Source organism: Histomonas meleagridis (genome assembly GCF_020186115.1).
Source record: "Histomonas meleagridis strain 2922-C6/04-10x chromosome Unknown contig_111, whole genome shotgun sequence".
In the NCBI taxonomy this organism is placed as follows: domain Eukaryota; phylum Parabasalia; order Tritrichomonadida; family Dientamoebidae; genus Histomonas; species Histomonas meleagridis.
Genome location: NW_027150756.1, coordinates 164,762 through 191,508, shown reverse-complemented (window position 1 = coordinate 191,508; position 26,747 = coordinate 164,762). Strand labels below are relative to the sequence as shown.

The 26,747-nt window shown below is 29.4% G+C and overlaps 8 protein-coding genes across 8 annotated transcripts; 4 read left to right on the top strand and 4 right to left on the bottom strand.

Annotated features, from left to right (window-relative positions):
• Positions 1–1,972: 1,972 nt before the first annotated feature.
• Positions 1,973–2,635, top strand: GO595_000795 (uncharacterized protein; the record flags this gene model as incomplete). The annotated part of the gene is made up of 1 exon (XM_067921479.1): positions 1,973–2,635. One exon carries the CDS (start codon positions 1,973–1,975, stop codon positions 2,633–2,635), a length of 663 nt encoding a protein of 220 aa, XP_067779051.1.
• A 2,844-nt stretch (positions 2,636–5,479) lies between these two features.
• Positions 5,480–6,463, top strand: GO595_000794 (39 kDa initiator binding protein; the record flags this gene model as incomplete). The annotated part of the gene is made up of 1 exon (XM_067921468.1): positions 5,480–6,463. The coding sequence occupies one exon, from the start codon at positions 5,480–5,482 to the stop codon at positions 6,461–6,463; it is 984 nt and encodes a 327-aa protein (XP_067779050.1).
• A 468-nt stretch (positions 6,464–6,931) lies between these two features.
• Positions 6,932–8,149, top strand: GO595_000793 (succinate-CoA ligase; the record flags this gene model as incomplete). Its single annotated transcript, XM_067921457.1, has 1 exon — positions 6,932–8,149. The coding sequence occupies one exon, from the start codon at positions 6,932–6,934 to the stop codon at positions 8,147–8,149; it is 1,218 nt and encodes a 405-aa protein (XP_067779049.1).
• Positions 8,150–8,733: 584 nt separating this feature from the next.
• On the bottom strand, positions 8,734–11,961 carry GO595_000792 (uncharacterized protein; the record flags this gene model as incomplete). The annotated part of the gene is made up of 1 exon (XM_067921446.1): positions 8,734–11,961. The coding sequence occupies one exon, from the start codon at positions 11,959–11,961 to the stop codon at positions 8,734–8,736; it is 3,228 nt and encodes a 1,075-aa protein (XP_067779048.1).
• Positions 11,962–16,932: 4,971 nt separating this feature from the next.
• On the top strand, positions 16,933–18,054 carry GO595_000791 (ankyrin repeat protein; the record flags this gene model as incomplete). The annotated part of the gene is made up of 1 exon (XM_067921435.1): positions 16,933–18,054. The coding sequence occupies one exon, from the start codon at positions 16,933–16,935 to the stop codon at positions 18,052–18,054; it is 1,122 nt and encodes a 373-aa protein (XP_067779047.1).
• A 1,787-nt stretch (positions 18,055–19,841) lies between these two features.
• GO595_000790 (uncharacterized protein) lies at positions 19,842–20,117 on the bottom strand (the record flags this gene model as incomplete). The annotated part of the gene is made up of 1 exon (XM_067921424.1): positions 19,842–20,117. One exon carries the CDS (start codon positions 20,115–20,117, stop codon positions 19,842–19,844), a length of 276 nt encoding a protein of 91 aa, XP_067779046.1.
• Positions 20,118–20,796: 679 nt separating this feature from the next.
• Positions 20,797–22,242, bottom strand: GO595_000789 (aminoacyl-histidine dipeptidase; the record flags this gene model as incomplete). Its single annotated transcript, XM_067921413.1, has 1 exon — positions 20,797–22,242. One exon carries the CDS (start codon positions 22,240–22,242, stop codon positions 20,797–20,799), a length of 1,446 nt encoding a protein of 481 aa, XP_067779045.1.
• A 381-nt stretch (positions 22,243–22,623) lies between these two features.
• On the bottom strand, positions 22,624–23,376 carry GO595_000788 (uncharacterized protein; the record flags this gene model as incomplete). The annotated part of the gene is made up of 1 exon (XM_067921402.1): positions 22,624–23,376. The coding sequence occupies one exon, from the start codon at positions 23,374–23,376 to the stop codon at positions 22,624–22,626; it is 753 nt and encodes a 250-aa protein (XP_067779044.1).
• Between the last annotated feature and the right edge of the window lie 3,371 nt (positions 23,377–26,747).

Genomic DNA, 26,747 nt, shown 5'->3' with positions numbered 1-26,747 from the left:
AATTCTGTGAAAAATTAACAAATGTTACCATTGGAGAAAATGTTGAAGAAATCGGAGCATCAGCATTTGAATCGTGTTCTTCGTTACTAAATATAATCATTCCAAATAATGTTAAAATCATTGGATCATCAGCATTTTACTATTGTAAAAATTTAACAAATGTTATAATTGGCGAAAATGTTAAAGAAATAAGAGCATCAGCATTTTATTCATGTACTTCGTTAATAGAAATTATCATTCCAAAGTCAGTTTCATTAATTGGATCAAATGTATTTTTTGATTGCACAAATCTTGAATGTATAAATGTATCTAAGGATAATTTAAATTATTCCAATTATGAAAATGATGGAGTTCTTTATGATAAAAATATAACACGAATCATATGTAGACCTGCAAAGAACAACAAATCATTTACAATTCCAAATACAATCACAACGATTGAAAAAGAATCATTTTATAAATCAACGATAACGAATATTATAATTCCAAATAATGTCACAATTATTGGAGAATCGGCGTTTAGATTATGTGAAAAATTAATCAATGTTACTATTGGAGAAAATGTAAAAGAAATCTGTGATTCTGCATTTGAATCGTGCACTTCGTTAACAAATATTATAATTCCAAATAATGTTACAATTATTGGGGAATCGGCATTTAGATTATGTGAAAAATTAACAAATGTTACTATTGGAGAAAATGTAAAAGAAATCTGTACATCTGCATTTGAATCATGTACCTCATTATCAAATATTATAATTCCAAATAATGTTACAATTATTGGAGAATCGGCGTTTAGATTATGTGAAAAAATTAACAAATGTTACTATTGGAGAAAATGTAAAAGAAATCTGTACATCTGCATTTGAATCGTGCACTTCGTTAACAAATATTATAATTCCAAATAATGTTACAATTATTGGGGAATCGGCATTTAGATTATGTGAAAAAATTAACAAATGTTACTATTGGAGAAAATGTAAAAGAAATCTGTACATCTGCATTTGAATCATGTACCTCATTATCAAATATTATAATTCCAAATAATGTTACAATTATTGGAGAATCGGCGTTTAGATTATGTGAAAAATTAACAAATGTTACTATTGGAGAAAATGTAAAAGAAATCTGTACATCTGCATTTGAATCGTGCACTTCGTTAACAAATATTATAATTCCAAATAATGTTACAATTATTGGGGAATCGGCATTTAGATTATGTGAAAAATTAACAAATGTTACTATTGGAGAAAATGTAAAAGAAATCTGTACATCTGCATTTGAATCATGTACCTCATTATCAAATATTATAATTCCAAATAATGTTACAATTATTGGAGAATCGGCGTTTAGATTATGTGAAAAATTAACAAATGTTACTATTGGAGAAAATGTAAAAGAAATCTGTACATCTGCATTTGAATCGTGCACTTCGTTAACAAATATTATAATTCCAAATAATGTTACAATTATTGGGGAATCGGCATTTAGATTATGTGAAAAATTAACAAATGTTACTATTGGAGAAAATGTAAAAGAAATCTGTGATTCTGCATTTGAATCGTGCACTTCGTTAACAAATATTATAATTCCGAGATCAGTCCAAAATATTGGATTACAAGTATTTCGTTATTGTACAAAACTTCAATTTATAAATGTATCTGACGACAATTCAAATTATTCCAATTATGAACATGATGGAGTTCTTTATGACAAAACCATTTCACGAATCATATGTTATCCAACAGGACATTTAAACGATACATTTTTTATTCCAATTTCTATCATAACGATTATTTCGTATTCATTTGCAGAATGTTCTAATTTAATATCTATATTCCTGAGAGAAAATGTCAAAACTATTGAAGACTATGCATTTTATGAATGTAATAAACTCGAATGCATTTATTATTATGGTAACACAATTATTGATAACACAAAAGCATTTAATGGTGTTGGTGCAACATCAGTAATGACATTAAATTCATATTCATCTGATAAATTCTGTAACTTAAATGCATTTAAAGGCACCACGATTGAAGGCTGCAACGGATATATTACATATACATTTTCTAAGTCGAACACATTCACATATACACAGTCGAACACATTCACACAATCAAATGCATTTACGGTATCAAACACATTTACCAAATCAAATGCATTCACTACTTCAAGCACATATACAAATCTCACACTCACATTCACACTCACCATTACACACACGTTATCACGTGTCATTTCTCTCCTCAATTCATTTACGCTCACGCAGCATGGCTCCGACTATGCGCACATCACAACCTATTTCATATACTACGAATACACAGTGATTATATATACGTTTTACATCAGCTTTTACACCGATTTCTTCACCATAATGTACACAAGTGAAACGACAGCAAGTGCACTCACTCAAACTGAGCTGATTGGAATCATTTGCGGTGCCATTGCATTTGTTCTGGTCATTGTTGGCGTTGTCATATTCATTATCAAACGAAAGAAACCGCATCAAAGCGAAGAGATAATTGAAGATGAAATTTCGTCAATGAATGAGCAGAAAGAACTCATTGATGAAGATGTGCACGAACTCGTAAAGCACGAAGATGACAAATGGCTTCTTGACGACAAAATATAAATTATTTATTAATTTAATAAATTTCGTTTAAATTCCGTATTTTACTGTATAACTTCGATATTTATTTTGATATGTTCGAACTTGTGGAGTTACATGATTTTAGTGTCTTATTGTTCCATGGAACAGTGCGATAATTATCAGTTATCGCGTGGGAACTTGTGGAGTTACATGATTTTAGTGTCTTATTGTTCCATGGAACAGTGCTATAATTATCAGTTATCGCATGAAAACTTGAAGTAAAGCTTTTGATCGAGTTTTTTTTTGACAAATTTATCAAATATATATAATCATTCATCATTCGGGGTGTACATAAAACAGCAATTTGGCTTCACCGGTGAAATGATATACAGATATATTTTAAAATAAGATTGTCCAAATTAATGATTTTTGAAAAATTTATTACATATAGCAAAGAAAATGAAGTGACTGTTAGTGGCGATATTGTCATAGAATCAGCAAGAATTAAAAATGGTTTTCTTTTGTGAAAATAGGAAGTTAAAGACCCGCCATTAAATAAACGTTCTTATGTATCCCTTCTTGTTTCATCACGTTCACGATGAACCTGAGTTCAAGTTATAAATTACAATTCAAAAAAAGATCCAGTAGAAAAAATGTAACTGAAGAAGTGGATGGTGAGTTTGAAGGAAAAATAAATCCTCAATTCTCTTTAATGCTGGATGATTTATGCCAAAAATTAAGCCAGCAGATGACAACCAATCCAGCAGATGACAACCAAATCATAAGTTTATTAAAAGCATTAAGCACAGATTTTAAAAATAACCAAAATGATATTTTATTTAATGTTTTTTTGCATTTCAATATTTTTTCCATTCTCATTAACCTCATTGCTAGTCCAAATCAAGAAATTAGTAATTTGGCATTTAAAGCAATTATCAATTTTACTGTTTCAAATGTTGACTTAGTTCAACTTTTCATTGAAAACGGACTTTTTTTAGTTATTTCCGATATAATTAAAAAAACGCAAAGTGAAGAAGTTGTTGTTAATTGCGTATCTATTCTTTCGAATGTGATCAAATTCAATATTGAATTATATCTTCGTCGATGTCTTCAAGTTCTTTCCAATGACATATTTCAACAACTTGCAGCTTCAACATCACCCAGACTTATCAAAGTATTTGTAAAATTATGCATCAAAATTTTCCAATTTTCAAGTGGCTGTGATCGCCATGGGACAATTCTTCATTTTTTTTCACTTCTTCTTTCATCTGACGAAGAAACCATCATTGAGTATTCGATCTTTGGAATTGAAAGATATATTCAATCAGATCACTTTGAAAGTCTATACATTATTCAAAACAACATACCTCAATCACTATTAGCGTTACTACAATTTCCACCTAAAAGTTATACAAATCAACTTTTGAAATTGATTGGCAGATTTCTTGAAAAAAAGTTAATTCATTCATTCAATTTCAACTCGCTGAAGCCTTTTATGCTATCAGATATTTCATCTATTCAATGTGAATCATTTTGGTGTTTTTATTGTGCAATCAATGCGAAGGCATTGATGGAAAAAGATGAAATAGTTCAAAATTTATCGGATATGTGCAAAGAGCAATTAGCTTTTAGTACTTATAATGTCACTATTGAAGTGGCATATGCTGTTATAGCATTTTTAAAGACTTTAGAATTCGAAGATTTAATGGTATTTTTCGAAAAGGATATATTTCATCTATTAATTAGATATTTGGGATTGACAAACGAGCCAATAGTTATATCGAAAACATTGGATGTCTTCGACAAGTATTTCTGTTTGGGAAGTTCAAACGAAAAAATGGGTGAAATGCTCGAAAAATTTGTGGGTTTTGAGGGCCGTGAAGCTTTGGAAGAATTGTTTGAATGTGAAGAAGAAAATATTATGAAAAAAGCAAGGTGTTTACATGAGAAATTGTTCATTCATGAAAATAATGATGAAGAAGAAGAAATATGAAGTGAAGTTACCACAAAAAAATTCTATTTTAAAATTTGTCAGTAAAAATCTCATAAAATTATTTAATTTTATTAACATTTGCTGTGTTTTTTACAGTCTGTTAGATGGATTTTGGGTTACGATGTAAAACGCCCTCCATTTTTCCTGTTTATGAATGATAGAGGATTTGAAAGATAAAAAATGGCATTAAAAATTTGTTTAGAGCAATGCATTGCTTTATAATATATAAAATATTCAAAAAGCCAGATCACCCACAATAATTTGTGTAAGATCGAAGAATAGTTTACACATTCATAAAGTATTCAATAAATTATTGTGAAGCGCACCACTTTTTTAATATTTTTTAATCGGACCGTATTTTGCCAAACCGTTTTTCATTTTCAGCTTTCATTTAAAATAGGTGTAATTTATATTTTTATTGAAAATCATATCTAGAAACCAAACATGTTTACATTTTAAATTGTACGATAATTGATTGTGGTGAAAAAATCGTTTTTATTGCTAAATTTTTGTTCCATATATATGGAATCTTAAGATCACGTCCTTTCTGATTCTTGATCCAGCATTTTACATATAAGCTTTTGCTAGCAACATTCTAGAATGTTTTTATAATGAAATGTCACCCTAACGAGGCTAAATCATTTTGTTGTGGTTTTTGAATTGTTTATGAGATATCTCAAAAATTTGGTAGCGGTTATTAAATCGAAAATTCAGAAAATTGAACGAGGTAGCTAAAAACTTCTTGTTTTCAAACGACTTGATTGTAATAAGGAAAAGTTTACATTAACCGTTCATACAAAATAAACTCCCTTTTAAATCACTTCAAGTGCAAAAAATTCACTAAAACCGCTAGGCTTTAAGACCGTTAAAACCCCGCCAATCTCTAATTTCTTATGGAAGACCCTCAAAATTATTCCAAAGCATTTCATGAGTTACCCTTAGAAATCCAAACAGCCTTACGCCGCAAAAGTAGTCGTGATCCGTCATCTAGGTTTCCATCAAAGTTGCATTTATTATTATCTTATGTTGCTGAAAATCCATCTTTAGAAGATAAAATTGGAGTTGGATGGATAAGTGATAATGAGTTTAGAATGAATAAGAAGACTCTTGGATCTATAATGGGAATAAAACTTAATACTCTAAATGTAAATCTAAAAGATCTAAATTTTACACAAACACAGCGTGACAGGAACGGGTGGACTCATTGGAAGCGTGATGGCTTTAATAAAAAGGATGCTGGGATTCTAATTCCACCTACAAAACAAGCAAATATTTTTTCAGAAAATAATCAAATCATAATTCGTTTTCCGACCAATGAAATACAAGAAATTTCAGCTTCCATTGAATTCAACAACCTTGCACAAAAAACATGGCAAGATATTGTTGGAGGCAATTTTAATTCATATCAATCAAATCTTTTTATCGAAAAAGCTGCTCAATACCTTAAACATAATGAACAGCCTCAAGATAATGCCGAAAGTGTTCTTAAAGCATTAATTACGCCTTGTCGACTTGGAATTCCAAGTGTTAGCAAAAACGACTTTTTCCGATTTCTTGCGATGTTTGGTCCAGCTAAAAGCTCAATGGTGAAAATAGCAGGCCTACTTGAGCATTCCAACAATACAGGAAATTGGCTTTCGTTCGCGCCAGAAACACAAGATGGATTTTACGCAGCATTCGATAATAATGTTCAAAATTGTTTGGTGTTCCACAAAACTAATGGCACAACATTTTGCGTTTATAACATACCAACTGTTGAAGCAAGCCAAGGTAATTATTTGGTTGACCAAAATGGTCGTTTTTATGATTGCTGGGGAAGCTTTTTCAACGCACACCCCGAAATCATCGAAATTAACCCATACAATAATTATTCCTAAACATAATGTCAGCATACTTATGATTATTTGTTTATTTCTACAACATAAAAAAGTACAAAACGATTATTTCTCATAGAATTTCAAACCGATCAAATCCCATGATCGAGATTAAAAACCATTAATTTTGCTGAAGATATATATATATATAGATAGATATATTATCTTCAAATAAACCAGCTTAAATGAAACACTTATTTTAATTCCAAATAAATCTTATTTTATTTGAACTAATTTTGATTCAAGAGATCTTTTGAAAGATAATTAAAATTAATGAAATTATCAATTAAACAAAATTAAATTTGATTTTTTATTTATATTTTATAAGAATTGATTTTACCAAAGAAGAATTCACTCAAATATGAAAACGTTTTCTGTCACTTTTATGATTAGTCGTGTTCCCACAAAATCGAAGAAAGCACTCAAAAATTGAGAGCTTAATTTGAGAGGTGTTGACCACTTCACTTTTAGATGCTTTCCACAAGCTTCTCTCGCAAGTTCAACATCCTCGAATATCAATCCAAGGAAATCTGCGCCAAGTTCAATGTTTCCGCCGGTATCAACCAAGTTGCTTTCACACCAGATGAAGCAGCTGAGGCATTCAAGAAGATCGGTCTTCCAGCAGTCGTCGTCAAGGCTCAAGTATACGCTGGTGGCCGTGGAAAAGGCACATGGGTTGAAGATGGCTTCAAGTCAGGTGTTCATTTCGTCAAATCAGCCGAAGAGGCTAAACAAGTTGCCGCTAAAATGATCGGCAGACATCTCCGCACAAAGCAAACAACAAAAGGAGGCGCCCTCTGCAAGTGCGTTATGCTTTCAGACCCAGTTGAGATCAAACGTGAATTATATTTCGCAATTCTCCTCGACCGTGCTTCACAAGCACCAGTCGTCATCGCTTCAACACAAGGTGGTGTCGAAATCGAAGAAGTTGCTAAGAACCAACCAGATGCAATCTTCAAGGAAGTTCTTGATGGTGTTGATGGAATCACAGAAGACGTCGCTAAGCGTCTTGCTAAGAAACTCGGCCTCCAAGGTGCTGCTTTCGAGAGTGGCGTTCAAGAAATGCAAAAGCTTTGGAAATTATTTGTCGGATCTGATGCTACACAAGTCGAAGTTAACCCACTTGCCGAAACAGTAGACGGCCGTATCATCACAGTCGATTCCAAATTCAACTTCGATGATGCTGCACATTATCGTCAAAAGGAAATCTTCAGCTATCGCGACCTTAAACAAGTTAACCCAATGGAACTTCGTGCCGAGAAATATGGCCTTAACTATGTCCAACTTGATGGAGATATCGCATGCCTTGTTAATGGCGCTGGTCTCGCTATGGCTACAATGGATGTCATCAAATTATCCGGTGGTGATCCAGCTAACTTCCTTGATCTTGGTGGTGCTGCTTCTGAGAAGGCAGTTACTGAAGGATTCCTTATCATCAGTTCAAATCCAAAGGTTAAGGCAATTCTTGTTAACATCTTCGGTGGTATTGTTAAATGCGATATGATTGCTAAGGGTGTCATTGCAGCAGTAAAGAAGGTCGGACTTAAGATCCCACTCGTCGTTAGACTCGAAGGTACAAACGTTGACCTTGGTAAGAAGATACTCAGAGAATCAGGTCTCCCAATCATCCCCGCTAGCAACCTTACAGAAGCTGGTGAAAAGGCTGTTGAAGCTGCTCGTAGTCACTAAACATCAAATCTGATTTATGTTGAACGATAGAGAAATTCGATGTAAAAATATCGTTTTCATCTGAAAAGTGAAATTTTATTCTCTGTATAAAGTTAAAGCATTAAGACATTTTACTAAAGACGCCATGAAAAACTGTCCTCACTAAAAACTGTCTACCTTGATAAGAATGTCATTCATAGAAGCTTTTTTACAACCTATATAAAAAGTATATATGCATACCAAGTTTAATGAATAAATGTTAAATAATATCATTGTATTTCACTCACAATTCTTTTTTGAAGAATCTATTGTTTAAGGGATTTTCATTTTTAACATATTCAATTTGGTGCAATTGTAAAAATTAAAATCTTCTGTATTTTTGGCAATAAATATCTTCATGTACAAGGATCATTATTTATTTTTTTCCATGCAGTTCTTCGTAGTTGTATGAAAGTATATAGTTTTTCGCGGCGTCTTTAGTAAAATGTCTTAATTTATATGATGATTTTCTAAACTATATATACTTGAAACGAATCAAATTTTGAATATTGAACCAAAATTACAGTTATTTCAAGATTTACTAACCAGTAAACAGTAATTAATTTTTATTTTTCCTTAACATATTTTTCCAAGTATGGGAATTTTTCGAATATTTTTTCATTTCTATTTCTCACGCACCAATTTTCCAGCAATATATCACTAATATTTTCAATTCCTTTGACGTCTTTCATTTCCAATTTCGCTTCGTCCAAAATTTTTTCTATTTTCTTCTTATTCAAGAACTCCATTGGATTTATTTCCACTCCAAGTACAACATCTTTAACATCGTATGCTAATAACATTAACGCTACTACATCCAACGGTATATCCTTCGCAATGTCATCGACCATATTTGGATCCTTACAAACATTTGGCGCTAACAAAAATATCGAAACGATTTGTCGCGAAATCGGAAATGAAACATTAATATCCGATTCAACAGCTGTGATTAATGTGTTCCATACCATTGCATTGGAGAAAGAAAATCGATTTTGATTCGAAAGTATTCTATTTGCCATTCGTAAATCGAAATCATTAATGAATTGGTCGAACAAAAAGTTATTTATATCATTTGTAAAATGGAATGTTGACTTCAGATTACTGATAAAGTCTTTGTAATCTGCATATAATATATCGAAATCAAATTTAGCAGTAGAAAAGCGATTTGTTAATATATCAGATCGTGTAATTAACGCTGAATATATTTGTCGTGTACAATTGTTAAATGTTGGAATTAATGAATTCACAAAAATTGTTTTGCGTTCATTGGAAATATCGGAATTGCTTTGTATCAAAAGAATTAGAATTAATGTTGTAAGAAAACGTGTGTCCGATTTGTTATCAGAACAAAACTGAAATGTGGAAAATAGTTCATTAAAATGTTCGATTAATGAATGATAGTTTTCATCTGTTACTTTAAGCGGAGAAAAGATTTGCGACTCGAGAAGCGATGAATATATGGGGAATATTGGTGTGGGGAATGCGCGCTTGCATTTGGTGTTGAGATTTGATATAGTGGTGCTCTGTGGATATACAAAGGTGAGCGATGAGTCTATGTAATCTATTGGCGTGTTGAAGGAAAGTGTCTCATCGCTTGATGAGTAATCTTCTTCAGAGGAATCTTCGTCATCATTGGCTTCAGCTTGCTGCTCTTCTTTCCTTAATCTTTCTCTCTCTTCCTCCTCTTTTCTTCTTCTGTTCTCTTCCTCCTGTCTGATTCTTTCTTCCTCTACTCGCTGCTTTTGTTCTTCTTCCTTTCTTAGTCTTTCTTCTTCTTCACGCAGTTTTTGTTCTTCCTCTTTTCGAATTCTTTCTTCCTCTTCTTTCCTTAATCTTTCTTCTTCCTCTTTTCTCAATTTTTCTTCTTTTTCCTTTTGTATCCTTTCTTTTTCTTCATTTTCTTTTCTTAATCTTTCTTCTTCTTTTCTTATTCTCTCCTCTTCTTCCTTTTGTAACATTTCTTTTTCTTTTCGAATCCTTTCTTCCTCTTCTTTTCTTCTTCTTTCTTCTTCGTTTCTGATTCGCTCCTCTTCTTCCTTTCTTAGTCTTTCCTTTTCTTCTTCTTCCTTTCTTCTTCTTTCTTCTTCTTTCTGTAGTTTCTCTTCTTCCTCTTTTCTAATTCTTTCCTCTTCTTCCTTTCTTATTCTTTCCTTTTCTTCTTCTTTATTTCTTCTTTCTTCCTCCTTTCTTAGTCTTTCTTTTTCTTCCTCTTCTTCTTTATGTTCTCTTTCTTCTTTCTCTTTTCTAATTCTTTCCTCTTCTTCCTTTCTAAATCTTTCGTTTTCCTCCTCTTCTTCTTTGTGCTTTCGCTCTTTCTTTTTTCTCTTTTCTTCCTTTATTTGTTCTTCTTCCTCTTTTTCCTTACGTATTCTCTCCTCCTCTTCTTTCCTTATTCTTTCCTCTTCTTCTTTTCTTCTTCTTTCTTTTTCTTCCTCCTCTTCTTTCCTTATTCTTTCCTCTTCTTCTTTTCTTATTCTCTTTTCTTCCTCTTTACGTATTCTTTCCTCTTCTTCCTCTTTTCTTATTCTCTCTTTTTCTTCTTCTTTATTTATTCTTTCTTCCTCTTCTTTACGTAATCTTTCTTTTTCCTCTTCCTCTTTACGTATTCTTTCCTCTTCTTCCTTTCTTTGTTTCTCTTCTTCCTCTTTTCTTATTCTCTCTTTTTCTTCTTCTTCTTTATTTATTCTTTCTTCCTCTTCTTTCCTTTCTCTTTCAAGTTTTTCTTCTTCCTCTTTATGAATTCTTTCTTCTTGCTCTTTCCTTTGTCTTTCCTCTTCCTCTTCTTCTTTAAGAATTCTTTCATCTTCTTCTTCTTTTCTTCTTTTCTCTTCTTCTTCCATTTTAATTCTTTCGTTTTCTTCTTCTTCGTTATGTTTCTCTTCTTCCTTTTCTTTTATTTCTTCTTCTTTAGTTTCAACAACTTTTTCTTTCTTCTTTTTCTTTTCTTCGTTTCCTTCATTCGCCAATATATCAATTTCATCATCGATTCTTCCCGATTTTCTTTTTACTCTTTTCTTTCCCTTTTTCGATGTATTTTCATCTTTACTTTTACGATGATGTTTCTTTCCTTGCGAATTTTCTTCATTTTCTTCTTTCTTCTCTTTTTCTTCTTCGATTTGTACATTATTTGTTTCTTCTTCGATTTGTTTCTTTTTGTGTTTCTTCTTTTTGTCTTGTGAATTGGCTTCTGCATTCGCTTCTGCATTGCTTTGTTTGCTGTGGTGCTTCTTTCGCTTTCCATGCGACTTTTGCGATTCGTCATTAGTTAAAGAGTTTTCAGATGTGGCTTCGGTGAAATCCCATTGATCAAGTCCGACTCTTTTGTTTTCAACGTCGCCTATAAATGACATATCATTAGAATCAACTGATGATAAATCCTCGGAGCTACTGGTTATAACTCTATAAGAAACGCTCATAATAACAGAATGTGAATGAGCTGTTTCCATTTCGGATTTTTCAGATATGGTATGAGAAGAACTAAACGCTTTGGATACATCAATAAATAAGCTGCCAAATATTTTGTTGGATCTTTTGAACTTACGATAACAAACTAATTTTACTTTCTTAGGGCGATACGATCCATCTGATTTGCTTTGATATATTGTGCACCTGGTTTCAAAATTCGAATTAAACTGAATTTGATTGTGTTCATCAAGAGAAAAAGAATCTGTTTTTCCTGAAGATGATCCACGAGTCCATTCAACATAAAAATGACCTTCATATGGCTGCCTAGCTTCAATGCTACTGATAGTAAAGCATAAAATACCATTAAGTTTACGCCATTTTCCCCACATCCGAAAATTTTTTGAAACTTTATTTCATATCACTTATTTTTTGTAAATCATAGAAAATGTCGGCTTTTTGTCAGGAATCATGAGCTCGTAATTTACAATACTTTTGATTATAAGCTTAAAATCAGCTATTAATGGTTGGTATAAATTTATAGTCATAAAAATTAATTTTCGAATCAAGATTCAAGATTTGAAATAAAATTAAAATACTTAAAATAACTCAATAGTTTATTACTCCTCATACCTTTTTCTCATTTTTAATATTATTGCATTATACATGCTTTATTTTATGGAAAAAATAAATAATAGATATCAAACACATGGTATTTTATTTATATTTTTTCCATTTAATCAATTTATTTGTATTTTTTCATTGAATTAATATAAGTTATTTCAAGTATTTTTCTTTTTGGAATAGATTAAAAATCTTCATTTTTCAATGAAGAGCAAAATATGTTATTTTATTTATAACTCTTCGACATTTTGGGAGAAGTCATAATCTCCACTTGATGTTTGGTTGAATGGATTTGGTTCAGTGGGTTCTTCATTAAAATCCCAATGCTTAAATTTCCATATATAATATATCATTGCAAGAGATGTAAAAAATGTTCCACCTATAGAAATCGCAATTGATGTTTTTACATAAAAAATCCCCCAAGATAAATCTGCTTTTGAAAAGTTTTTAATAAAAAGGATTACAACACTTGAAAGGTAACCAAAAGAGTCACATAAATATGTTAAAAAACCTGAGTTAGCTTTATATTTATATGTAGCAAGAAGTGCATCAAAAATAATACTGTTGAAAGTAACATATCCGATATATAATCCTGCACCTGTTGCAACTATATAAACTAAACCATTTATTATTTTATAATTAAATAAAATGGTAAATATCCCAATCATAATTGTACTAAATATTATCATAATATGATAACCAATTAAGATCATAAAATTTGATTTTACCATTATTAAACTTCCAACAAATATTATTACCACTAATGTTACAATTATTTCGGAAATTGTAAATAAAGAAGTTGATTTATGATAACCAAAAGCAGTCCATAATTCAGAAGCAAAATTATCTCTGAAATCCCGATATGCAGTAATGAGCATATGAAAAAGGATCATAAAAATTAACCCAGGCCAAAAAGTCAAAATGATTTGTTTTCGATCATTTGAATTCATTTTCACTCTTTCTGTTTTAGATAACATATCTTCTTCTGATGGATCTGGTATTGATTCAAGCAAAAATACACTAAGAAGCATTAATGGATAAAAAATTGCACCAACAGCTGCTGGCATCCACCATTTGTTAATATTTTTTTCTAGAAGAAATGAACCAATTGATTTCACCATTCCTGAAGAAATAATAAAACTTACACACATTCCACATCCAATGATTCCTGATGCTTTACGTCCTTCAATATATGAAAAGGAAAGTCCCCAAATTGGTCCAAGTGGTAGCCCATTAACAAACATTAAGAATGAATTATAAGGTGGTGGAATAATTCCAAACAATATCAAAGTTATTTCAGCAATTGATATTGAAATAATAATCCAAATTCCTCTCTTCTTTGAATCCATTTCAGCTATAAACTTAATGCTAACGAATTTAGAAATTGTATATCCTATAACTTGTGCTGTAACAGTAAATATTTTATAATCAATTTTAAAAATAGTTAAATTTTGATATTGCGCTGCTGTATAAGGTTTTCGGAATGCATACATTGAGAAATAACAAAGGAAACCACTTATAAGTGCAAAAATATTTAAAATTATATAATTTTTTTGGAGGAATTTTGTGATACAATTGTTAAGCACGCCCATTAAAGGTGATACTTAATTTTTAATTATGATGTCTTATGATATTGTGTTTCAATGTGTTTAAGGTTTTTAGTCAGTTTCTCAGAAAACAAAATAAGTTTCTTACTTTCAATTAAAATTAAATGACTTTTAATCAACTAATATTTATGTAAAGTTTATTTACATTCAAATTCATGAGAGGCATTACAATTGCAATCGAAAATAGATAGATATTATTGAAAGAATTCTCTCAAAAATTTCGAAACATTGGTCCAAAAATCAACATTTAAAAATCAGACATGTATTGGTTTATCAAATTTCGTTTAACATTTTTAATCTGTATTTCAAATGTTTTTGATCATTATAATTGTTATTAATTTTGACCATGAATAAATGATTTTTTAAAGTTATTGAATGTGTATGTATATTAACAAATAGACAAAAATATGATTAAATATATGTGCATGAGACTTATGATTATTTTCTTTTAAAAAAAGCATTCGAATAATTTGTTTTAGAATATTTACTTAAACGTTAAAGGATTTAATGATCTCAAGTCCTCAGAAGTGCATTTCTTGAATATCTTACAGTTGAATTTCTTGAACTTCCCGGAAATGTAACAAGAGATAATAAGAGAAGAATTTCACCACATCATATCATACTTGCAATTCATCAGCAGGTGTTATTCCACATATATATTAATGCTTTATTCATGAGTAATAGTAAATGTTTAAACAGGGAATTTTTAGTAAAAAATTAAAGAAAAATTTCAATTAAATTTAATTGGAAAAACAATATTTTATTTGAATGAAGATGAAAATGTTTTTGAGTCAGCACACTTAATTATTGAAAATAATTATTTGCATACATTTAATTTAATTCTTAGCCAAATGTTATGAGTTATTAGTTATAAAAATGAGGGATAATGAAGAAGAAATTCAAATTAAAGAATTATTAATGTATCAGCAAAAACCTGTAATTTATATCTTGTTAAATATTTCCATAAAAATATACAACTTCTCAAAAATATATTAATATATATATATATATATATATGTCCAAATATTTGGAAGTGAAACAGGAAATATTGAACTTGTTAAATATATTAATATATATTAATAATAATAGTAATAGAGTCAAAGGAAAATTGATGAAATTTTAGGAAACATTCAAAGGACTGAAATTTTCATTAATAAAAAGGAATTATTTCCAAAAATTGAATAAAAAACAATCGTTTCTCATTGAATAAAATTTAAATTCATTTTTATCGTTTTCATTTTCCATGTATTCTCGATGCTTGAATGAAATAGAAACATTCAAGTTTATCAATAAAGTTATTTTTGAATTGAGTAAGGAAAATATTTCGAAAAGTATACAGTAATTGAAATATTTGATTATGAATTTCCTTACACTTTAATTTAATTATTCTCCAAATGATATGCATTTTATTTATTGTCACAAAAAATAATTACGATGTTGAATTATATTTATATTTCGTCAAAGAAATTGAAGCATTTGAAGAAGCGAAAAAAATTCAATATAAAATATTTGATTAAATCACTAATTTTTATTTAGACAAACATCCAGAATTAAATTATTTTGCAGTGAAAATGATTGAATTAGGTTTTATTGATTCGCAAAAATTTAATGGACATCCTTATTTTATACATCACATGTCAATAAAAGAAATTAATCGTTTGAGTGAATCTATAAATTTTACGTGTACTTATTTTAGCTTCACAAAATGGTCATACAGAAATAGTTAAAATACTTCTTGAACAAGAAGGAATTGATGCTAATGCTAAAGATAAAATTTATTTTAATAACCTAATATTTCAAAATAATATTTGGAAATAATTTTAAATATTTGAAACATCATCACAAAGTGGTCATACAGAAATAGTTAAATTACTTCTTGTACAAAAAGGAATTGATAGTGATACTGGAAATTCATATAAATAAATTGAAAAAACGTTTTAAAAAGACCGCCTCAGATAATAAACGGTCGTTTTAAAAACTTAAAATTTATTTTTCTTTTTGATTTCGGGAAATATTTAAATTTTAGTTAATATTTTAAATTTATCTATATAATAATAGTAATATATTTTAATGGTACGGAATAATTTTGATGAGAAAAATTCTGAATGATCAAATAAATATTATTATCTCAATTTTAATCCAACCAAATTACTCATTAATTTCAATTTGACACAATAAAAATTTTCCAATTTTAATGGCGGTTATGCCACTTTTTTCAACATTGTGGAATTTTAATCCCCGTGTCTAGAGGGATTGATATTAATTGTGATGATTTCATTTAATTTCTAAACTTTCTCTTTCCCTCCAATCATTTGACTAATTAAATTATATAATTATATGTAACGTTTGTTGGGTAATAATTTCAAGTGTTATTAATGTGTTTATTGTTGCAGCAAGTTTAAATTCAATATTTTGCAAATGCTGGATTTCTTATTTCTAATTCATGTCGAATTTAAGTTACTATTTCAGGAAAATTATGAGAAAGAGAATTAAGAAGAAATGTTTTGGAAGTGTTCTTTCGCTTCAGAAATGCTTATAAGAATGTTTAGTTGTCGGAAAATTGCAATTTTATATACAATTTTAACAAAAAATGAAACTGAAATTTTAATATGGAAATATTTAATCATTTTGATACATCATACACGCCATTAAGATGATATAATTAGAGATAAAAAAATACTAATTGTAGTTTTGATAAATATGTAACTAAAAATTTTGGGTATTGATGAAACAACATATGTGGAATACACAATCAGGTCAAGGAAAAATTGTCTTTAACATAAACCAAAATTAAACATAAGACATCCACATGTGGATGCATCATTACAAGAATACTTGTAATGGTATGATTTGACAAGCTGGCTTAAAGTCATTGTATATATCAACAAAGAATCAAAAGTATTTCTCACTCCTTGAGGTCTGAATATGAAAAACATTTAGAATAGTCTTCGCTAAAACTTGAATATTTTATCCCAGGTTGGCGAATGTCTTTAGAAGCATTGGAAAATTTGAAAGATGGAAGATATCATATCAATTATTTCCCATGAATCTTCAATCCATAAATAATCATACTTTTTGTTTGTTTTCGTTTTTGCCATAATATTTTTATTGAATTAGTAATAGTCAAATTTTATGAAAATCCCTGATTCTATCTCAAAAGAAATTCAGGCAGCAGCAGAAATACAGCAACAGCTTTTTGCTTTGAAAGAACCACAAAATGAAGAACTTTCAAAAAAAATATTTTCAATAATTGATGAAAAATTACTTCCACTTTCACAAATTGTTCATTCATTTTTAGTTGCTTCTGAACACCGCATTCTTTTAACTCCACACCTTGTTGGTTTTCTTAAATCTCTTATATCAATACGAAATGAAATTCTTCCTGAAGTCAAAATACATTTACTTCATTCATTTATTCAACCTGCTTTAATTCACAATCCCCATTGTTTCTTTTTACGCCAATGTATGGACAATGGAATTTTAACACCCGAAGAAGTTGTTCAACAAATCCGCTATTTTTATATGATGCGGCCTTCCAATCCAGAGCGATTATTTACTTCTATTTGTTGGTTTGCACCAGAAATTGAATCTCTTGACAAAGAATTATTTGATACTATAATGACAATGATGGCCATTTGTGCTCAATCTGGAATGCTCCATGAAGTCTTTTTAAGCTTTTTTAACATATATGGCCCACTTCATAGCAATAATTGGGAAATTCTTAAAAGTTGTTTATCATTTGGGTTTAATCCTGATAAATATGCAATTATAATTGCACATGATGATGTAGAACGTCTTAAACAAGACAAAGATTTAGATCCAAACTTCTTAATTCCAGTTTGTATCTTCGATTGCACCCGAATGCTTGATGCCAAACCACCTCTGATTCATGTTGCTGCATTTTTCGGTGCAGAGAAGTGTTTTGATTATTTAATTTCGAAAGGCAGCGATCCTAAATTAACAACAAGTAAATGGATGACATTAGCACAATACGCATTTGCAGGAGGAAATTCTAACATCATATCTAAAGTATTGAAAATGGACATCAGCTTTAACGGCATTTATGAAATTTGTGCTAAATTTCATCGTAACGAACTTTTTGACTACCTGGTACAAAATCACATTAAATGTTGTGATATTAACCCATATCAAATAGTTTTTACACAATGTGCTGCATCTAATAATATTTCATTGATGTTAAAATGCTTAGAAAAGGATATAAATATAAATGAAGCAGATCATATTTATTATTAATTTTTAGTATTTTTTTGATTTCTTTGGAGTCTTTTTATAAATTTTAAAACAGCATTACTTTTCGCAGCTCAAAATAATCATGCTGAAGTCTTAAAATTACTTTTGTCTCTCGATGGAATTGATACAAATGTAACATCACAAAGCGGATTAAATGCATTAGATTGGTGCATATCATGTGATGATTGTGAAAGTATTAATATAGTACTTCAAAGTCCGAAATTTTCAATTGGTGAAAATTGGAATGAAAGTAATTCAGCATTAACTGCTTTGTCTAGAGGTAATGTTGATGTGATTAAGTACTTCATTGAGAAAGAAATGATTTCACTTGAGAAGAAATTTAATGGTAATTCAACAATTCTTCATGAAGCTTGTAAAAATGATTCATTGAAGTTGGTTGAATACTTGCTAAGTTTAGACAACATAAATATTAACGCACAAGATGAAAATGGTCAAACACCATTACATTGTGCTGTTGTTGACGATAATATAGAAGTTGTAAAATTGCTGGCTTCTAATGAGGGAATAGATTTGAATATTGAGGATCTAGATTTGGTTCGTTTTGATTGTTTAAAACACCATTGCAAATTGCATTGGAATGGGAAATGGAGGAGATGGTTCAAGTACTTAAAGAAAAAGGAGCACGACCTTCAAATCATACAATATTGGAATATTGTAGAAATCAAGAAGAAAGAAAAGCTAAAAAAGATGCACAGATTTAAAAATAAAAAATTTTTAACGATAAGAAATTTGAACTAAGAACGATCGTTTTCCTTCAAATTTTTGAATTATCACAACGATCATAACCGTAAAATGGTCTTATCCCAAAATCTTTTCTTTTTACCCCATGTTAAAGACTTCAATTCCAAATTCTTCAGCAAAGTATAAAAACCAAGAAGAACTTTCAGTTGCAAGTGAGGAGTTTAATAAAGAAATTTTTGAACCTCCCAAATTTCTTTTAATTCATCGCATATATCAAGTTATATGTTTTATATTGTTTTTTGGAATTGCAAAATTATTTTTAGCAGGTGTTGCTTTTATAATTTGGATTTTATTTATCACAACATTATCACTTTTCAAAAATCGGTTTCAAAATCGTCGTTCATATAAACTTTGGTCTTATTCAATTGGCCGTTATATAATTCAATTTTTCTTGTTTAGTCTTGGGATATTTCGTGTCCGCATTAATGGAGAGATTGATCGAAAAACCAGAATTTTTGTTTCAAATCATGTTTCTATTATTGATTATCTTGTGCATTTCTATGGGAATCTAGTTACATTTGCTAAGAAAGAGCCAGCATCAGAATTTGAACATCTTTTTTATTCTTCAATTTTTGATATATTTCGCATAAAAAACAAGAAAATTTCATATCAAATTGAGAACTGTGCTTCAGATCCGATGCTTTCACCTCTTTTATTGTTTCCTGAAGGCGAACCAACGACTGGTGATGCAGTTGCTCATTTTGACGAAGAATTATTTTGTGCCAAATATCAAATTCAGCCGATTTCGATTCAATATCATCTATACTTAACACCTCCCGGATTTAATAGCGTTTATGGGAACAAGAATTCGATTTGGAAAACATTATTCCGAATTGTTTCGATTCCTTTTATTGTTGTTGACTTAAATTATTTAAGTTCACAACAAATTAAATACGAACAAACAGGGAAAAAACAAAAAGCAGAAAACGCTCAATTACAAATTGCTAATAATATTGGAGTGATTGCAATTTCAAATTTATAAATTATATTTGTTAAAATAGAATAAAAATTGTTTAATTTTTTTTTACTCATTTTGATGGTTTCTTGATTATAATTCGTGGTGATAATCTAAAAATTGGATAACGTAATCCTAAAGTCTTAAAATACCTTTTCCTTGGTAATTCATTATTGTCTTCATTAACAGTTGGAAATGGAGCTGGTGGCTCACAACTTGGGGTTGGTTTTTCTTCTAAGAGTGCTGGAGAGATTTTAGGTCCGATTTGTGATGTTGGTGGGATTGTTTCACTTTCTGACTTAAGTGCCAATGTCTTACCAAAAAATGAAAACACAATAAAGAACCACATGCAAAAATGAAGTGATTTATGTCGATGGTATAAAAAACTTTCAAAAAGAGCTCTTCCACACTCAATATTTTCAATTGAAAAACGTTAATTTTGACCGGTGTTTGAAAAATTTCACAAAATGCTTGACCCTAAAAATCCCGAAAAATACTTTAAGGTAATTTCAAAACTAAAAAAAGACTTTAAAAAACAAAAAAAGGAACTCACAGAGAAAGCAAAACAAAATTATGTTGATACTCCAGCATTTTTCGAGAAAATTCATCAGCAACAACTTGACTTGGCTATTTCACAAAGCGGAATTCATTATGGTTTAAATAACATTTCAAAAGAATGGAGTCATTCAAAATTTAAAGAGCAACTTCAAACTCAATATCAATTATCAATGAATTTTTTTGAGTCAAATGAGGAAAATATCAAAGAATCATCGAAGAAATTACAGGAAATAACTCAAGCTGTCTCTGAATCACCATTTAATCTTAAACGTTGATAATTGCAAACTTTCCAAAATTACTTGCCGCCACGGTCTTTTTTATCTGGTTGCTTTGCTATTTATTGTATTTATAAAGATTCTTTCCAATTTTCTTTTCCACAAATTTTTATTCAACGATAAGTTTTTGAATGTTTTTTGATACGAAATACTCAGAATTATCTATCGTCGCTTCAAAAGTTTTCTCATGAATTTTTATTCTCTAATTTTTGATAACAGTCTGCATACAGCGTTTCTCCACTTCATTGCCTCTTCTACATCCATCCACTCTCCTATACAATGTGCCATGGGTATTGATGGACACACAGAGATCATTTCTGCATCGTAACCAAGCACATTGAACTCAGGAGGTTCAATAGTTACATGTAAAAGTCCTATTTCCTTTCTCACTCCGTTTTCTTCACTATAAGCATCTTGCATCATCTTTGCGAGTTTATTATTATCATCTGGCGGCCAAGCAACTGAAGCTCTTTTGTAAATTACAGTATGTTGTAATGGGATATAACGAAGTAAATTGTTAGTTACTTGTGTGTTTTCTATGATTTTTGTTTGCGTTGCACTTCGACAAAACAAATGAACAATACAATTATTTTTTTGAACATCAATCCGTACAACACCTAAATTTTGAGATGTATCAACAATTGTTGGAAATAGAGGAGACATTCTTAATGGACCAACAGAAACTAAGGTTAAAAATGTTAATAAACTTCTTGTGTCATCAACATTAAAAACTTTTTCATCGTTCATTGCTTCAATTTTCTGTGCAGAAAAATCGGGGTTTTCAATTCCTTTGAATTCTTTTATGATTTCATTGTAAGCTTCTGAAATAATAAAAAGTGCATCAGAAACGCTTGAAGAGTCAACAGCAATAATGGCTGTTGAATGTGTTGGAATGAGATTCATTTGAACTCCACTCTGGAAATTACTTAGTTGGAAACAAATATCTTTGTCAATCAGATTGTTCAGGAGACGAACAATAAGTTTGGTTCCATTTGCCCTCCCCAAGTGAATACAACCACCAGAATGACCACCACTAAGATTATCAATGTCAATTTTAATAAGTGATTGCGATGAGCTAAGTGGAGATGATTTTAGAGCAAATAAAATTTCTGCAATCTCTCCACCAGCAGCACCAATGTATACTTTATCACCACTCAAAGAATCACAGTTGATAAGATATTTGAAAGAAAAAGGTCGAATTTGATCTGATGAACCATTTTTCTTTGGAAGCTTTTTTACTCCTTGCAGACCTTGCTCTTCATCAACAGTTAAAATAAGCTCCATTGGTCCGTGGGGAAATGAGTTACGTTCTTCAATGAATTGGAGAATCATTGCAACACCAAATCCATCGTCTGCGCCAAGTGTGGATTTCTTTGCAATGACTTTACCTGCTTCATACGAAACATCAATTCGCCCATCAACATATTCTCCAACCCAAACCATATCAATATGAGCTTGGATTGAAACAACTGGTGAATCGTCAGGGAGTTCATGCGCATTTATGCGAACACAAATATTGCCAAATAAATCTTGTTCTGGTGAAACCCCCATTTTTTTAATCCATTCAACAATTTTATCTGAAAGATTTTTGCAGTCAAAAGTTGGATGTGGAATTTCAGTAAGTGCTAAGAACCATTTCATATACCGTTGTGTTGAGTCATCAAACAATGAAAGAATCTTGAGATTTTGCTCAGATTTTATCAGTTCGTTGAGTTTCATTATGAAAAGTGACATAAAATAAAAAAACGTTTAAATGATCATTTTCTCCAAACAAAATTAAGACATAGAAATAGTTTTTAATTCGTGCTTTAATGTTTATTAGCATAGAATGAAGTAACATTGTCCTTAACAATTCAGTGTTAGCATGAAATAGTAAAATTTATTTGATATATGGAGAAACACCATTTGATAATTGAAGAATTTATTCAAAGTACCAAAAATATTTGTAGAAGCTCTATATTTTGATAAATTAATTTTATACTTATAGTTAACAATTGTTTATTAGTAAATAACATTTTTAATTTATTCAACATTTTCTGCATTCAAATAACTGATAATCTCTTCACGTAAAGTATCAGCTGCATTAAAAACATCATCACTCAACAGTTCGTCCGGTGTACTTAATATATCCTCAAGCTCATTCAACAATCCGTATTCTAAAAATGTGTCCATTTCACAAGGCATTTGTGTCACCACATGATGAACAGCATTAATTATATCTTTTGCATTTTCATCAGTTGCTCCACCTAGTGCAACTGAAATTGCAAGTAAGCCGCCGCAATTTTTAATATGTTCAATCATACTTACAGAATGCCTGCATTGTATAAACTCGCAAATTGTCGAAACAGCTTGTTCTCTACTTTTAAACTCACTATCAAGTGCATTTTTACAAATGATATCAATAAGATCTGATGAAAGTGCAATCTCTTCAAACTGCTTATTGGATGCCACAAGCTTTACAAGTAAGTAACTTGCTGATGCTTGAAGAGTACTATTTTCATGAATTAATGGATTTCGAATAAATTCAAAAATTTTCGTGTGTATAAGTGAGTTAATAAGATCTTCATTGGAAATACGAAATACGTCAAGAAAAACCGAGAGAGACCGGCCTATAAGAATGTCTGAATCTGTGCTAAGGAAAAAAGATGCGTGATTGAGAAGGTCTGTTTGAATTTCAATGCCATCGTTACAGTCAGATAGAATTAATCGAGAAAGTGATTTAAGGGCTGATTTAACAGGAAGAACAAGTTGACAATCAAGAAGTTGGTTGACCATGGATGAATATAAAGGAATAAGTGAATCATTAGCAAAACAAGAAGTTACTCTTTTGATAAGATTAGAAATTAAAAAAAGAATTTTCTCGTTTTTTTCTTGTTGAAATTTGGGAATGATTTCGTTGATGTAGTTAAAAAGACCTGAATTAAAAAATGCTTCAAACATTCCATCGTCACATGAAATGTTGTAAAGAATCCACCATCCAAACACTACTGCCTCCGAATTGGTGCTGATTACTGTGAGAAGAGCTGAAATAAGATCAAAAGGAATGATATCAGTATAAGATCTTTTAAATAATGTGATAAGAGCGCATACATGAAGGGTTGGATATAAGGATTCATTGGATAAAAGTTGTTGAATATTATTTATTATAAAATCAAAAAGATTTTGTGGGAATTGTGAATTAAAAATAGCAAAAAATGGAATCTGTGAATTATCAAGCTTCGCCAGAATGTTGTATACGTTAGTAATGGAATTTATGGGATCTTGATGAAATCTTTGAAAATGAAAAAATAAGTTATTCGTGATAGACTCTCTATCACGAAATGGTAGCTCTTGTTCTTGTGTCCCTTCCTCCTTATATCTTTCAATTGAAGATTTTCTGATGACTTGCTTGAATTCAATGCTGCCTAGCATCTAGGAGAACGTTTATGATTAACGGACAAAACCGATTATTTTCATCAGAAACATGAGCTAAAAAATCACTGGAAACAACATAATAAACAAGTCGAAACATCATTGAAGTTGTGTTTTTGTGGTTATAACACAAACTTTGGATTATACTTATAGTGGTGATGAATCAAAACGCAAACAAAAGTTTTCAATATGTAACTCATCATCTTCTCATTAAAATATATAAATAAAGGCAAGGAAATAACTAAACTATTTCCCAGTTTATTAACAAAATAAAATGGGCAATTATTGTGGGTATAGATCTCATCCATTTTTGCTGACACCAAACAAATTGAAGAAAGCCATTCAAAAATGTAGGAAGAGCTAACGAAACTGCCTAAAGTAATAAGCAAGGAAAAACAATGAAATGTCAATTGTTACAAATATATTTGCCTTCAATGACATTTAAGCAACCCAAAGTAACAGAGAGATTCAGAAAGGCATCAAGAAAATTTGAAGGACATTGATTGGAGCGAGTTTAATGAATAAAAAATGAGTTTGATGAAGTGTTTACATAGATAACAACGAACAACAAAATGTTTTGCACAAAAACGAAACATTCACTTACGCATATTTCCAAAGAGTGATGGCTCCCTTACTTTCACATCTCTAATTGATTTCTAACAGTAAATAATTTGAACAATTTTCCATTTTCTTATAAGAAATACCAAATGATTCGAAACTATTTAATGGATTCACCAAATGATTGTGATGTAAAATAAGATAATTAATCAATAAATAATAAATTATGACCCAAAAGACAAAGAGAATAAAAATTTTGGATGATATCAATATAACAAATAAAAATGGGTTTATTATTGAATTTAACCAGAAATTGTACTTCGTTTTCTAATGCTTTAAAAGAATTATATGTTATTGCATTTAACTCTCTTAAAACCATGATGAAATCGGTGATTGGAAGGAAGATCTTCCTAATCAAATAAAGAAGAAACCCCCATTAAACGCTTGTAGATGTTGAATATAATTACAGCACTGACATTAAAAAAAAAAGTATACAGGTTCACTTTTTAATGAATAATTTTGGTTGTTATATTTTATAAGTCACTTTATAAGATTATTTTTACATTTCGATTGGTTATATAAAGATATTACTTCAATAGTAAAATATTATAATGCATTTTGTGACTTTGATGGTTTTCAGGAGTTTGAGTGCTTATATCAACTTTTGTTTTAATATTTTCCTTTTTATTGTCTTTTTCATGCACTTGAAATTCGAATTGATCTTGGTAATCTGTAAAAAATGATTCATTTTCATTACTTATCGAAAGCCAAGAAGTGGAATTCGTAGGAGAATGTTCTGAATTAGAATTTTCTTTTACACCTTTTTCACGAAGTAAATTTTCGATTCTGACATAGCCTTTTTGTTGTGCGATTTGAATTGCTGTATAAATTTGTTAAAATAAATACAAAGTTGTGAAAACAAACACAAAATTATTAAAATTAACTTTAAATTTTTAAAATAAATATAAAATTATTAAAATAAATTCCAATTTATTAAAACAAATTATAAGTTATTAAAAGAATTTTTTTTTGCATCCAGATCAATTCCTTCTTGCTCTAAAAGCAATTTTACTATTTCTATATTATCATTTTCAATAGCTATATGAAGTGCTGTTTGAAATTATTAAAACAAATTCCAAATTATTAAAACATATTCTAAATTATTAAAATAAATCCAAAATTATTAAAACATGTATCAAACTATTAAAACATATTACAAATTATTAAAACATATACCAAATCATTAAAATAAAAAGTTTTTGCATTAACATCAATTCCTTCTTTATCTAAAAGTAATTTTACTATTTCTATATTATTATTTCTAACTGCTATATGAAGTGCTGTTTCAAATTATTAAAACGTATTAAAAATTATTAAAGCAAATTCTAAATTATTGAAACATACTCCAAATTATTGAAACATATTTCAAATTATTAAAACATATATAAAATTATTAAAACATATTTCAAATTATTGAAACATATTATAAATTATTAAAACATATTCTAATTTATACTAATGAATTCCGAATTATTAAATTAAATTCTTTTTACATTAACATCAATTCCTTTATCTAAAAGTAATTTTACTATTCCTATATTATTATTTTTAACTGCTATATGAAGTGCTGTTTCAAATTATTAAAACATATATCAAACTATTAAAACATATATAAAATTATTCAAACATATTCCAAATTATTAAAATGAATATATTTTGCATTAACATCAATTCCTTTATCTAAAAGTAATTTTATTATTTCTATATTATTATTTTTAACTGCTATATGAAGTGCTGTTTCAAATTATTAAAACATATTCCAAATTATTAAAACATATTCCAAATTATTAAAACATATATAAAATTATTCAAATGAATATTTTTTGCATTAACATCAATTCCTTCTTTATCTAAAAGTAATTTTACTATTTCTATATTATTATTTTTAACTGCTATATGAAGTGCTGTTTCAAATTATTAAAACATATTCTAAATTATTAAAACATATTTCAAATTATTAAAACATATTACAAATTATTAAAATATATTCTAAATTATTAAAACATATTTCAAATTATTAAAACATATATAAAATTATTAAAACATATTCCAAATTATTAAAACATATATAAAATTATTAAAACATATTTCAAATTATTAAAACATATATAAAATTA